We start from the raw sequence: 13,599 nt of genomic DNA, 5'->3' as shown, positions 1-13,599 counted from the left end.
TGCGGGGGATATGTTAAACCACAGCAGGCTCCCTCTGCTAATGCTGCGAGGAGAAAGAGGAGCTAGATTCCTCGAACTTCCCTCTTCCCCTTGCCCCTCATGCCAGGGGCACAGAGCATGTCTTAGAAATAGGCACAAGGAAGACACTGGGCTGAAAACAGTATCAGCTGTACTGCTCATAATAAAAGAACCCACAAGAAGATGATGGGAAATGCTCTGACTGACAGATTTTGCTCTTTTTTTTCTCCTGAAAATATTTTGCTAGGGAATTTTTCTGATCATCTCTGGTTTAAAAATGGGAGAAAAGCAGTTGCTAAAATGCTGATGGTGCTTCCCTGTGCTGAGCATTTTGTGTTGTGTCTTGTTGCACCAAGCAAACACGAAACCCCATCCTGCACTTAGAGCTTCAGCTCCACTCACTGCAGTGAAAACAGCCCCAGCCCTCCTGAGCAGCTGAGCATCCCTCTGGCCCAAGAGAGCTCATTTCTCCTGGGGAAACTGAGGCACAGCAAAGAATAATTTTCCTGATACTCTCTGCTGACTCAGGCCAAAACTGGGGGCATTCACATTGTTTCTCTAGCCAGAACTGTACACAATACTTTTTTTTTTCTCCCAAAGTAAATACTTCCTCATGAGGGGAGCCGGGTGCTTTATTTTTAGCTGGCAAACACAGCTGAGGTGTGTGTCTTTCACGGGGCACAGGAGCAGAGCTAGCTGCTCTTTCAGCATCTGAGCCATGGGGATGGGTCCAGGCCTTTGCTCTGACCTCAGCCTATTCCTCTCCTGGCTCCCAGGCCTGGGAATGAAAACAGAGCAGCCTGGGAAGGGCGAGCCTGGAAATGGCAGCCCTGCCTCCAGCTGTGGAGAGAGCCCAGGTGCAGGGTGCCAAGGGGAGGTTGGTGTGCTCAGGGTCTGGTGGGCGGCTGGGGATGGGGCTGCCATCCCTCCCAGGGCTGCCTGAAGGACACAGGAGAAGCCCAGCAGGAAGAGATTCTTGCTCAGATGCCTGCTTAGAGACTCCTTGGATGCCTGCTCTGCCCGGGAGGCAGAGGACATTTTGCACGGCGCAAGAGAGAGCAGAGCTGCCTCTGCCAGCACCAGGCTGTGCGCCGGCGGGGAGGCTGCAGGAGCAGCTGCATCTGGCAGGCAGTGCAGGCACAGGGCTCCCCAAGAAATGTGACCCTGGCAGGCAGTGCAGGCACAGGGCTCCCCAAGAAATGTGACCCTGGCAGGCAGAGGCCAGCACAAGGCTCCCCAATAAATGTGACCCTGGCAGTAAGCACAGGGCTCCTCAATAAATGTGACCCTGGCAGGCAGAGGCCAGCACAGGGCTCCCCAATAAATGTGACCCTGGCAGTAAGCACAGTGCTCCCCAATAAATGTGACCCTGGCAGTAAGCACAGTGCTTCCCAATAAATGTGATCCTGGCAGTAAGCACAGGGCTCCTCAGTAAATGTGACCCTGGCAGGCAGTGCAGGCACAGGGCTCCTCAATAAATGTGACCCTGGCAGGCAGAGGCCAGCACAGGGCTCCCCAATAAATATGACCCTGGCAGGCAGTGCAAGCACAAGTTTCCCCAATAAATGTGACCCTGGCAGTAAGCACAGGGCTCCCCAATAAATGTGACCCTGGCAGGCAGTGCAAGCACAAGGCTCCCCAGTAAATGTGACCCTGGCAGGCAGAGGTAAGTACAGGGCTCCCCAATAAATGTAACCCTGCACCTGCTGGACACAAGCAAGGGGGAGCTGGCTCTTTCAGGGATAATAAAATACTGAGTGCTGTGGGGCAGCCTGAGCACTGCTTCACTTGGGATTGGTGAGAAAGGTTCCTGCAGCCTCATGAGTGGAGCACCTGACTGACCTTCCTGGGAAATTGCTCCCTGGGGCTGTGGATTTCCCACTCCCTGTCAGCTGGTGAGCATCACCCTCCTCTCTGAGGTGTGAGGGACCTGGGTGGGAGAAGTGGCACACTGTGGGTGCCAACAGGGAGGAAATCACGAGCATTATTATCTGGGGATTATTATAATGTTGCAGTGTTTCTCAATATTTTGAAATAGGCAGGGTTTGCACAGAGGAACTGTGGATGCTCCGTCCCTGCAAGTGCTCAAGGTCAGGTTGGACAGGGCTTGGAGCAACCTGGGCTAGTGGAAGGTGTTCCTGCCCATGGCAGGAGGTTGAAAAGGGTTTAGGGCCCCAAACCCTTCTAGGATTCTATGATTCTAAAATGTGAGATTGGTGGGTTTTTAAAAAATATATTTGCAAAGGTGAGTAGTGATTTCTTAATGTTATTTGGATCTTGGTTTTGGTGATTTGGGGGATAATGCTATTGGAATGGAAAAAAAAGGGGAGGGGAAATGGTAGTAAACTTCATTAACAATCAGAAGAGTTTTTATAATCCATAGCATCCTGAAAAAAAATATAACACCAGGAATATAAGGAGTATTGACAATATGAAGCTGTAACACAAACTCAGAACATGTCTAGGGGTGGCTCTTCCTTGAAGTAACTTATCACTGTGAGTGATCTCCCCAGCACCAAGGACTAATCTAATAAAAATCACAAGCAAAGCAAAATCCTTTGAGTCAGAGGGGGGCCAAGGCACTGTAACAAGTGACAAGATGACCTGTCACAGCAAGGTGACCCCTCTGTGCCTAGGAATAGACCCAGCAGTGTCAGAGCAGCCAGGTGACATCATCACACCTACAGTGAGAACGTGGTGATGTCAAAATGAAACTGAGGAGGAGGAGATACAGAGCAGCAGCAGTTCAGCTAGTCAGTGGTAAGAAAAATTATGTAAAATCAGTTACAAATGATGCTACAGTGAATCAAGGTCAGGCAGGGCTGAGAGGCTGAGCCCTGGATGTGTGGCATCCCGGTGCCAGCTCCCTGTGCCCTGGCAGCTCCCAGTATGTGGGCCACAGTCGGAGACTCCCACAGGAACAATGTGATGTGCCTCCAGGGAAATGCTGACAGCTCAGCGGATGTTGCAGGGGGGGTAAAAGGCCTGCAAGCCCTGCCCTTCCAAACCAGCCTCCTCTCCAGGTCAGGGCACAGCAGGGATTGAGCTGCACCACACCACAGTGGCTTCAGCACAGCCTGGCCCCGATGCCAGAGCCTGAAAACACCAGCTCTGCCACAGCCAAGCACCACGACTGCTCCCTGTGAGCCCAGGCTGGGTTCATGAAATGGGGACATTGTGGAACCATAAGGGTTGTGCTGGATTCCATCATGCCCTTTCCCAACTTGGGAACCCAGGAAAACTGCCCTCAGTGAGAGCAGGCATTTGGATTTATCCTGGGCTCACTTGTATCTACCCTGGGCTCTGGCTCTGCAAGGCTGGAGGGTCCTGTACAGGCAGTCAGGGCAGGGGCCACAGGGGGCAGACATAAATGGAACTCTGTTCTCCCCCTGCATTTAGGTAAACCCTCTCTGTATTCTGATTCATGTCCATCATAACCACTCCAGGTGAACCCCAACCCTTCCAAAAGCCAAACTCAGACTTGTAGAAAAGCCCAGGAATGATTCCCCACTAACCTGGGATGGCCAAGTGGCATTTTTTTGAGCTCCTAACTGAGACTACATGTGGGGGATGCAGAAGTCAAGCATGGTCTTAAACCCTCTGTCATGGTAATCCATCCACAGAGATCCCTCTCCCAGGTGTGACACTTCATCCCATCACATCTGGTCTCAGTGCCACAGCACTGCAGGCTGGACACATGAGGCATATGGAGTGGCCTCACATCTGGCTCTCCCTGGTCTTTTGTGAGTCTGTGTCTCCAAACAGGGATGCTTTTGGGAGGAAAAGAAAGGAGGGGCAAAGCAAGTGGGGCAGGGAAGGCAGACAATTAATACAACCTGCCCTCTGTGTGAGGAATAAATTGGCAGCTGACAGGTTATAATCTGTGCAAGCAGGATCTTCACAGGAGAGGTGAAGGCTCCATTGGGGGCCAATTGGATGGCTAATTAGGAGGACAAAGCAGAGGATTCGTGAAAATGTTTATGAAACAGTGCTTGGCAAGGGAGCCCCTGAGAAACGCACAGCAGAGAGGAGCTGCTTTGGGCTGGGAGAGGAAACACGAGGGTGAAACAGCAGAACGAGCACTGAGAGGGAAAACAGCCATGCAAATGTCTGCGAGAGGACGGGGATTCCCAGGTGCCCTGTGGAGGAGTTCAGGGGAGGGCCCGAGGACGCCTCATTTTTCTAGAAACACACGGGCTGTGTCCCCCGTGCGGCTCCTCCCGGTGCCGTCCCCACCCCGGCGCGGTGCGGTGCGGAGCGGGCTCGGGGTGCCGCAGCCAATCGGCGCCGCTGGCCGGGCAGAGAAGGGCACGAGGAAAGCAATTAAACCCGAGCTTTGATTGGGCTCACAGATGACTGCTTGTGCTGGAAATGCCTGAGCTTCTTTAAGCGCCTCGGCGGTGGCTGGAGCCGGCCTGATCCCCCATCCCCTCCTCGGCGCGTCGCTGCTGCGGCAGCGGGAGCGTGACTGATGCTCTCTGTCCCACACACGGCTCCGAGAGCTCAGAGGTAGGAACCAGTTGCTAAGAGACAGGACTGTACTTTCCAGCCCACATCCAGACCTTTGTCACCAGCTCAAGGGCTTTCTGCCGGATCCAAACGCCGGGCGCAGGTGAGCGGGAGACGCCAGGCCTCCTGCCAGCCTCCTCCCAGCCCCGGGAGCCACACCACCAGCGTTCCAACTGAGGATGGAAATGGCAAACCCAAAAGCATCCCCAAGGGAGCGGCTTCCCTGGGCTGGCTGCTTGTCCTAGTGCTGTGGGACTGCAAACTGGAACACCCTGCGGCACCTGGAGCCAGTGTGGGTGGGACCTGCAGCACCGACACCCAGGAGGTTTTGGATGTCACCACACTGGATGAGTGAATGACTCGGTATTTGCTTTGAGATCCCTCCTTCAAATGCAAGCCAGGAGAGGAGTCCCAAACTTCAGTCTCATTTTTCTGGGGGGGGGTTCCTGGTGAGTTTGGATTCTTAGCTCAAAGACTCCCATAAGAGCAACCCACTACCAACTGGAAAGACTGAGTGACCCCATCTTTCCAGAGCACACCCTCCCTTTGGTGAGGAGCAAATCCATCAGAGCCTTTGCCTGTCTGTTGGAAGGGAAAAACATCCTCTGGGGCTGCCAAGCCAAAGAAGAGCAAGGACAGAGAGAAACCACTCACACAGCATTGTCTTCCTGGCTGTCACTCCGTGAAGGGCCCTGCACCGTGCCAGGAAGACACAACCAGGCTCCACTCCCCTTCCAGAGGCTGCTGCCTTAACCTCAGACATGGACACTGTTACCCAAACCTCTGCTCTGCTCTCTGCTCTCACACACAGCACTCACTCTCTGCAGTTATTTCTCCTCAAATAAATTGCTATTCTTTGGCACCAGCCATAAAAGTGGAAGTCAGTAGCTTTCCAGCAAAGACAATGATTTTGGCCAACAGGTACCTGCCCTTGCTACAATCAGCTAATTAAACCAGACACTGAAGCTCAGGGGTGGTTTTGGCCCATTCTCAATGTGATTCTTTAGAGGTGGGCACAGCTGATGTGAGATCAGGGAAAGATAATTAATGATTTGCACTAAAGAAAGAGACATTAATATGCATCCCTCTGTCACGGCAATGCCAGAGCATCCATGCTGGCCAGGCAGGGTGGATGGACACTCCACCAATGCTCCTCCACACCCCTGGGCTTTCCCTGCCATTTGCTTGTCCACAGTGTAAGTTCACAGACTGCTCATATCAAGCCTAACATAATGATATAACTAAAACTGAACAAGCTGTATCAGGACATTATTGCTGAGAATGGTCCTGAGAAAGTTCCCACTGAAAGGACTGTGGCTGCCTCCTTGGGCTCTGCTGCAGACTTTAGTCACTGGCTGAATTCCCCCTTCTGCCTGTGGTCAGAGCAAGCCCCTCTGAGCAAGGCCCACGAGGGGAGCTGAGAACAGCCATGTCCTGTCCTCACACCAGTCCTCTCTGCTCCTCATTAACAAGGCCCTGAGTGCTTGGATCCTCTTCCTGTGCAAAGGTGGGGCAGAACCTGGAGTGTGGGAACAACAGTCAGACTTGGGGTTCTTTCCATTTCAGCCTCATTGACCAAGGCCTGGCAGAGCTGTGCTTTGGTTGTTTGCTTTTGCACCTTCTTCAGAGTGACACCCTTTGAGAATTACAAATATGAAAACAATTGTAGGTGAAAGAGATTACTTTCAGATAAATGTTATCTGAAAAACACTTCTCCTCTCAGATCAGCAATGCAATGCCTGTTTCTGGAATCATGGAGGATGTGCAGTGTAAATGGCAGATTTTTTTTTTTTTTTTTTTTCAGAAACTGTTTGGTCAGACATGTATTGAGAACTGGAACCTTTGCTGGTGGAGCTCCACGTCTCACAAGTGCTGGTGACCACAGCCAGCACCCAAGGATGAGGGTGGCTGGGATGGTGGGATCTCTGGGGCTGGGACACTACTAATGACCACTGTGGGACTGTGTTTATTCAGGCTTGTAGGCTTGGCAGAAATAAAGCAAGGACTGAAGGAGATGCTGGTTTCCCCCTTATCATTAGAAGTGGCTTCAGCAGGCTGTCCTGAAAGGATGGGAATGGGCTTTGCTGCCAGATCTGCTCCCAGCAGTGAGGAACTTCATTCTGCCAGTCTGTGTAACTGCAGATCATCAGAGCTCTTTAAATTCACCCTGCTAAGGCTTTAGCTACTGCCTGGTGAGGCTAAGCCAGCTCTTGGGCCCAGGGATTGGGTGTCACTGCCCTCTCTGACTCTTACCACAAGCAGCTTCAGATGTGAAATCTGTGACTGATGCTGTGCAAATTTGGAGCCGAATCTGGAGGGGATGCTAATGTGGGAGATTTTCTTCAGATGGGGCTGAATGGGACCATGAACCCAGGCCAAAATTGTTCCAGTCTGCTGAGGGCACTTTTAAACGTAAACCTGACATCAGTTCCACTCCTTGGAAAAGCTGGTGCTGCCCCGTGTGCTCAGGGTGGGATCTCTCCACAGGTGAAAGCTCTGCATGCTCTAAGTAAGGCTGGTGCAATGGGAGTAATAGACAATTTCTCAGATAATACCCTCAGGCCCATCTGCCTTGTCTAAGGCTCTTCTGAATGGTCTTGATTTATTTTTTTTATCACTTGAAGTCCCCAGAAAGTCTGAGTGGTTATTCACGCCGTGAAAACCTTCTGTTGACTGATGTTCTTAGAGGTTATAGATGTGCAGCTTTTTGGGGCACTGAATATGGGCATTGAAGGGTACTTGTATCAGGAAAAATGTAGCCTCTATTAGCTGTTGGAGCAGCATCTTTCTGACATGCCTGGCTCCTCAGCTCCGGCATTCTGCCACTGTGCTGTGCTGTCCCACGGCCTGGCACCGCAGCTTCCACAGCACAACACTCCCTGTCTCTGGAGCTAAAATGAATTTAAGGGTAGGCTGTGCTGTGAGATTTATCCGCTGTCCCGTGGGATAGTTTTCCTGCTGCCCACTAAAGCCTCCATCCATTTTTGCATTTTGGATTCACCAACTGTATTTCCAGTGCTCCCCCCACCCCAGCATCGCTCCTCGGGTGAGTTTCACCAGGCACGACCGTGAAATAATTTTTGAACATCTGGCTCCAGGGGAGCTGGCACAGGTGAGCTGTACCTGTACAAGAGCAGCAGCCCACTGGAGCAATGCCCTCCTCCTGTTAGCGATGCCTACAGAGCCCCAGAGCCTCCTGTCAGCGCTGCGGGGGACGGGGAGAGAGCAGCAGAGCAGAATGAAACGTGGGCAGTGCTGCAGAGCCTGCCTGGTCCCCACGGCTCCACACAGCCCCCGAAGGGCCCGGCTGGCTCCAGGCTTGCCCTGCTCCTCCCGCAGCCCCCCAGCCTGCAGCACGGCCTGCCAGCACGCCGGAGTTGTGACAGGCTCCCAGCACACACGGCCAAGTGCAGCATCGATCTAGAGAGCAGCAAACGCCCGCCCCAGCCCAAGTCTGAGGAGAAGCCTCCCCTGCACACCCGCTGCTCTGGCCACAGCCATCTGCTCTGCCGGTTGTCACTGAGGGCTGGCCATTTCCCTGCACCCTGGCTCCATCTCGCTCCTCCACGTTTGTCTGGGAAAGACTGTCTAAATGATGCTAAATGCTTAGGACAAGAGGGACATGAGATTATAATGAACTGCATCTTAGCACCTTGTCATGGACAAATTCTCCCACAGTTCTTAGCAAAGATGGGGAGAAGGATGAGTGCTGCCCATCAAGGGCCAGGATTCGATCCAGCCCATGGATAATGAAGGGGTTCACACCTTAGAGTGTGTCAGCCATAGGAAAGAAGGGCAGATCTGAGCACTTTGGGCTGTATCCATTGTCTGTGCTGCAGCAGCACACAAAGATACCCTCCTCTTCAGTACAGCCTAAATGTATTTTTTTCCAATACCCTGACCTAAAGGATGCAGAGTCCAGCCCATGTGTGAATAGGGCTGTCAGGCAACAATGTCCTACACCGCCAAACTGCCTGTGTTTATCTGCGTAGGGCTTTTTTAATTGTATGTGTTAAACGTCCAGCATCTTTGGGACGTTCATCTGGGAAAAAGAAATGTGAACAGTCTCTGTGCCAGACATCCGTCCGCACTGCTGTTCCTATTCCCAGTGCATTCTTTGAGAAGACCACCATCTGCTCTGACCACCACCTAAGGCAGATGCCCCCTTCTCAGTGCACAGTCCCTGCTCTCAAGCCACCCAAATCTGATTAGGCCTGTTCTGATGAGAGGCCTGGAGGAGGGCAAGGGAAAGTTACTCAGGAGAGAAAATAATAACCACATGTTAATTAATTTTTCACTACGGATGCGCAGAAAATACACAACCCAGCTCAGGGTGCACAAGGCAAAAAGAACAGCTCAGCTGGCTAGCTGGGGGGGGCGGGTTGTGATTATTTTTGGGGTTTGGGATTGTCATTATTATTATTTTCCAGAGGAGGAGTGGCCCCAGCCCTGTCAGGGAAAGGAAATCTTATCCCCACTGCTGCCCTCTACACGCTCTTTTCCACCTCTTTTCCAGCTTTCCCTCCTGGTCCCTTGGATTTCCTGTGGTGTCCTGCAGTGAGAGCAGAGCGAGAAGCACCCCCTGGCACCCCCGGGGTGGGGCTCTGCCTGTCCCTACAGCTGGGGACATCCCCAGAACGGTGCAGGCAGATGTGCCTGGGGAAGGGCGAGCGGACAGGACGAGCGGGATCAGATTGCTGAGGAGCACAGCCAGGGGAGAGCAACCAAAACACCGCTCCAGAAGTATTTGGGAAAAGCAGCTGAACAGACATTAAGCCAGAATCCAGGCATAACTGTCCTCATATCAGCTTCATGAATTATTTGACTGTGTGCCTGAGAGCAAGGAAATATACCCCAAACCCAGCCCAAACCACCAAGGATGCGGAGAGCACTGAATTAAAAGGAGCTGAAGAAAATCCCTGACAAGTTATCTCTAAATTTGAGAGCCACTTCAGGCAAAACCAAACTCTCAACTGCACTCATCTGAAATGGTTCATGGGATTTCTGGCCAAGGGGGGTCAGGGAGGCTGTGACCAAAGAAGCAGGAGGCAACAACTTCTACAGACCCCACTCTGGAAGGTTTTGGGGACTGTGGTGATTGGTCTCCCTTTGCAGTGGCTCTGCAAATGCTCCCAGTCCTAACATCTGGCTGGCATCTAGGCACTGGGAAATAAGCTGCATTGCCCCTTGGAAAATTCGGTTGTCCCCTAGGGTATATGTGCCTGTGTGTGCTGGTTTAGGGGAGCCTGGGTGTAACGCCTGTCTGTAGCCTGCAGGGACTCTGCCAGGGAAGATGCGGGGGCCTAGGCATGCTCCTCGCTGAAACTTCATCTGTGCAGAGGCCCTTTGGGAATATCCGGGCTTGTGCCGGCCTGGTGGAGCCGCTGACCCTCGGGACTCCCTCCCGGACAAAGGGGAGGGGGCATCTAGCGAGCAGCGGGGTCGAGGGAGTCTGGCTCGGCCTCTCTGGGGTACCATGACTCTGCAGCATTTGGAAGATCTGGGATAGAGTCGCTGACTGCATGGAGAGGACCCGGGAGGGAGTGCAGGATCTTTGGAAGGGGGTACAGCTCCTAATCTGCCCTCCCTCAGGGGCTCCTGGCACAGGGGGAGCGATCGAGGAGGGCTGCTAAGAGGTCTTAAAAAAAAAAAATTGCAAAGAATTTTTTTGGGGCATTGCATGGGGGAGGGGGGCCGAGAGGGGAGAAAGAAAGGAGCCTCAGAGCACCACGAAGGGAGAGGGAGAAATAATGACCCTTCCCCCTCCCCCCAATAATCAGGCGGACCAGATGGGAGGTAAATAGTGCGTTTAGAAGCATTTGCCACAGATGGGCTGCCCTCAATGGAAGCATCCTCCAGCCACATCAATGCTGGAGTCTGTGTGCACAGAAAACACTGCACCCTTCAGAGCAGCAGCAGCGGCAGCAGCAGCAGCCGCGGGAGAGGCGGGGAGGGACAGGGGGAAAAAAATCCCTGCCAGAGCCCTCCGGTGTCCGCGGTCCCGGCGGGGCGGAGAGGGGTGCGGGGGACGGAGGGGTGCGCGGGGCCGGGACCGGGGCAGCCCCGCCGGGCGCTCCCTGCGCGGGGCCGGGGCCGCCAAAGTTGCGCGTTTCCCCCCGCGCCGGGGAGCGGGACACGCTCGGGACGGGAACAATGGGGCGGCGGGGCAGCCCCGGGCGGCGGCGGGAGGAGGGAGGGAGGCGGCGGCCGGTGCCCCGCTCCCCGGCCCGGCCGGGCGCCGAACAATGAGGCTCCGGCGGGGGAGTTCCCGGGACAGCGGCCCGCGGGCGGGCGGGGGGAGCTGCCCTAATCCGGGCTCTGCCGCTGCCCGCACCCCCCGGGGCACCGGCTGCGGCGGCCGCGCCGGGCGGGCAGCGCCGCGGGACGCCGGGGCCGGGCTCAGCGCGGCGGCCGGGCTCGCCCCGCTCCGCTCGGCTCGGCGAGACTCGCCCCGCTCCGCTCCGCTCCTCTCCGCTCCGCTCGGCGCGGCAGCGGGGCGGGCAGGGCGCGGCGGCGGCGCGGGGGGGCGGGGGGTGCCGGCGCCCCCTCCCCGCCGCCCGCTGCCCTTGACTGCAGCCCTGTCCCCGGCCGTGGGGCGGATGGGAAATGCCGGGCGAACGTGATCGGACAGGGCGGGGGGGCGGCGGGGCCCGCACCGGGCGGCGGCGCGGCCCCCCCGCGGGGGCAGGTGCACGGCGGCGGGCGCGGGGCACCGCCGCCCCCCCACCTCCCCCGCGCCGGCAGCGCCCGGGGAAGGCGGCAGCACCGGATGGGACGGGGACGGGGATGGGGATCGGGGGGGCAGCGGAAGGTGCGAGGCTCCGGGCGGGCGCCTCTCCCCATCCGCATCCCGGGCGGGTCGGGGCGGCGGGGGCGCGGCGGCGCTGCCCCGGGAGCGGCGGGGGCTGCGGGAGCGGCCGGGCCCCGCGTCGCGCCCCGCATGGGGCATGCGCGCTCCCGGCGGCCGGCGGGGCTGGGCCGCCCGGTGCTGACGGGACAGGGCCGGCGCGGCGGTGGAGGGGACCGGGGCCCCGGGGGTGCCCGCCCCCACCCCGGGCAATTCCCCCCCCCCTCCCCGCCCGCACCCCCGGGGAGGACACACAGACACGGACAGGCAGGCAGACAGACAGACACAGAGCCCCCGGGGCACGGAGCGCACTAACCGTTCCCGTTTTCACCGGCACATATACCACCACTTGACCCATCTTCGTCGCCTCCCTGGTGCCGTTTCCCAGGCGGAAGCCCTTGGACCGGACCCAGAACTGGAACTTGCCTTTCTCCCCCCCGCCGGAGCCGCCGCCGGAGCCGGTTCCCCCCTGCAGCACCTCGGCGATGCGCTGGTACTTGCTCCGGGTCACCGTCTTGGTTTTGGCCGAGTCCCCGTAGGTGCGCAGGCACCAGTCCCGGAACTGCCGCCCCAGCTCGCTGTCCCCGGGGCGGCTCCCCCGCAGCAGTAACGGCGGCTTCGGCATCGCCCGACCGGCGGCGGCGGCGGTAACGGCGGCGGTAGCAGCAGCAGCGGCGGCGCCCGGCCCCGCGCCCTGTCCCGGAGCGGGCGGAGGGGCAGCGGCGCTCCCGGGACGGGCTGCGGGGGCGACGGGCGGGATGGAGCGGGGAGCAAGAGGCGCAGGAGGGGTGGCGGCCGCTGTAACGGGGAGGAGGGGGGGAGCACCGGGGCTCGGACAGCGACCGGAGGGAGGTACCGGCGGCGCCAGCAGCAGCAGCAGCCGCTCCTGTCACAGGATCACAGGCGGCTCCGGCTCGTCCCCCTCCCTCCCTCCCTCCGCCCGCCCGCCCGCCCGCCCGTCCCTGCCTCCTCCGCCCCCCTCCGGCCGCCTCCTCCTCTCAGCGGGATCCCACCTGTTAGAGCGGCCTCGCCGCCACCGACGGGTCGTTCCCCCCCCACTCCAACCCCCGGTCCCGGGGCAGCTGCTCCCCCCCGCCCCGGCTCCGGTGGGATGCGCTCCCCTGGCTGGGCCGCCTCTTCCCCCCCCCGCTTCCCCGCTCCCCGGCCATACGGCCCCGTACGGGATAGCGGAGCGGGGGGGCGAGCTGCCGGGGCGGGGTACGGGGTGTCGGTGGGCGCGGGTCCCGGTGCCGGTCCCAGACAAAGGGCCGGCGGGGCGCGGGCGCACGTGTGCGGCGGGACGGGCCGGCGGGGGCGGAGGCGGGCACCTGCCGAGCCGCCGCAGAGCCGGGGAGGAGCCGCGGGGGCAGCGGGAGCGGCGGTGGGAAGGTGAAGGTGGGGGGGTCCGCCACCCGCCGCGAGGACCGGGATCGCCCCGCAGCGCCCTCGGTTGACCGGAGCGGCTGCGGCTTGTCCCGCCGGACCAGGAGAGCCGCACCCCGCCCCGAGCCCGGCCCCGGGGCAGCCGCGGTCCTGCCGGCCCCTGGAGCGGGAGACAAAGGCCGGACCCCGGCCCCGGTGCCTCGCTCCGCTCCCCCGCCCTCCGCATCCGCCGCGCGCCCCGCAGCCGCGGCTGTCCCGCGGCGGGACGAGCGCCGCCACTGCGGGGCGGGCGGGGGGGTCGGGACACGGTCCCGGTGCTCCGGCCCCGAGGGGGCGGAGGCGAGGGCGGCCACGGCGGGCCCCGGGGGGGTGGGATGGGGCGGCCCGTCCCGGCCGGCGGCTGCGGCTCGGGCTCTGCCCGGCGCTCGCACGCATGTGCCGAGATGCTGGCGGTGCCACACGTGTGCTCGCGCTCTGTCCAGCGGTGTCACATGTGGGCTCCGTGCCCACCTGGCAGCGCCACGCGTGGGCTCCTGGTCTGCCCATCAATGGCACACATATGCTGCCGGTCTGTTCGTTGGTCCCACGTGCGTGCTGTTTGTCCGTCAGTGCCGTACGTGTGCTCCTGGTCTGTCCATCAGTGCCACATGCATGTTCCATACGCACTCAGCAGTGTCACATGTGTGCTCTTCTTCTGTCTGTTGGTGTCATATGTGTTCCTTGTCTGTCCATCAATGCCACATATGTGCTCCTGCTCTGTCCATTAGTGCCACATCTGTGCTCCATGCTCAGTTAACAGTGCCACGTTTCTGCTTCTCATCTCTGTTGGTGCCACCACACCA

General features: G+C 58.4%; 1 protein-coding gene across 1 annotated transcript in view; it reads right to left on the bottom strand.

The window, feature by feature from the left end:
• NOL4L (nucleolar protein 4 like) overlaps positions 1-12,255 on the bottom strand; it is a 62,218-nt gene extending 49,963 nt beyond the window's left edge. The window contains exon 1 of the mRNA XM_074553696.1: positions 11,691-12,255. Coding sequence (XP_074409797.1) covers positions 11,691-11,999 — 309 coding nt within the window. The 5' untranslated portion in view covers positions 12,000-12,255. The remainder of the gene's footprint in view (positions 1-11,690) is intronic.
• Positions 12,256-13,599: the final 1,344 nt, after the last annotated feature.

The sequence above is a fragment of the Zonotrichia albicollis genome, chromosome 17, assembly GCF_047830755.1.
Source record: "Zonotrichia albicollis isolate bZonAlb1 chromosome 17, bZonAlb1.hap1, whole genome shotgun sequence".
In the NCBI taxonomy this organism is placed as follows: Eukaryota; Metazoa; Chordata; class Aves; order Passeriformes; family Passerellidae; genus Zonotrichia; species Zonotrichia albicollis.
This window is presented reverse-complemented; position numbering and strand designations above follow the sequence as displayed.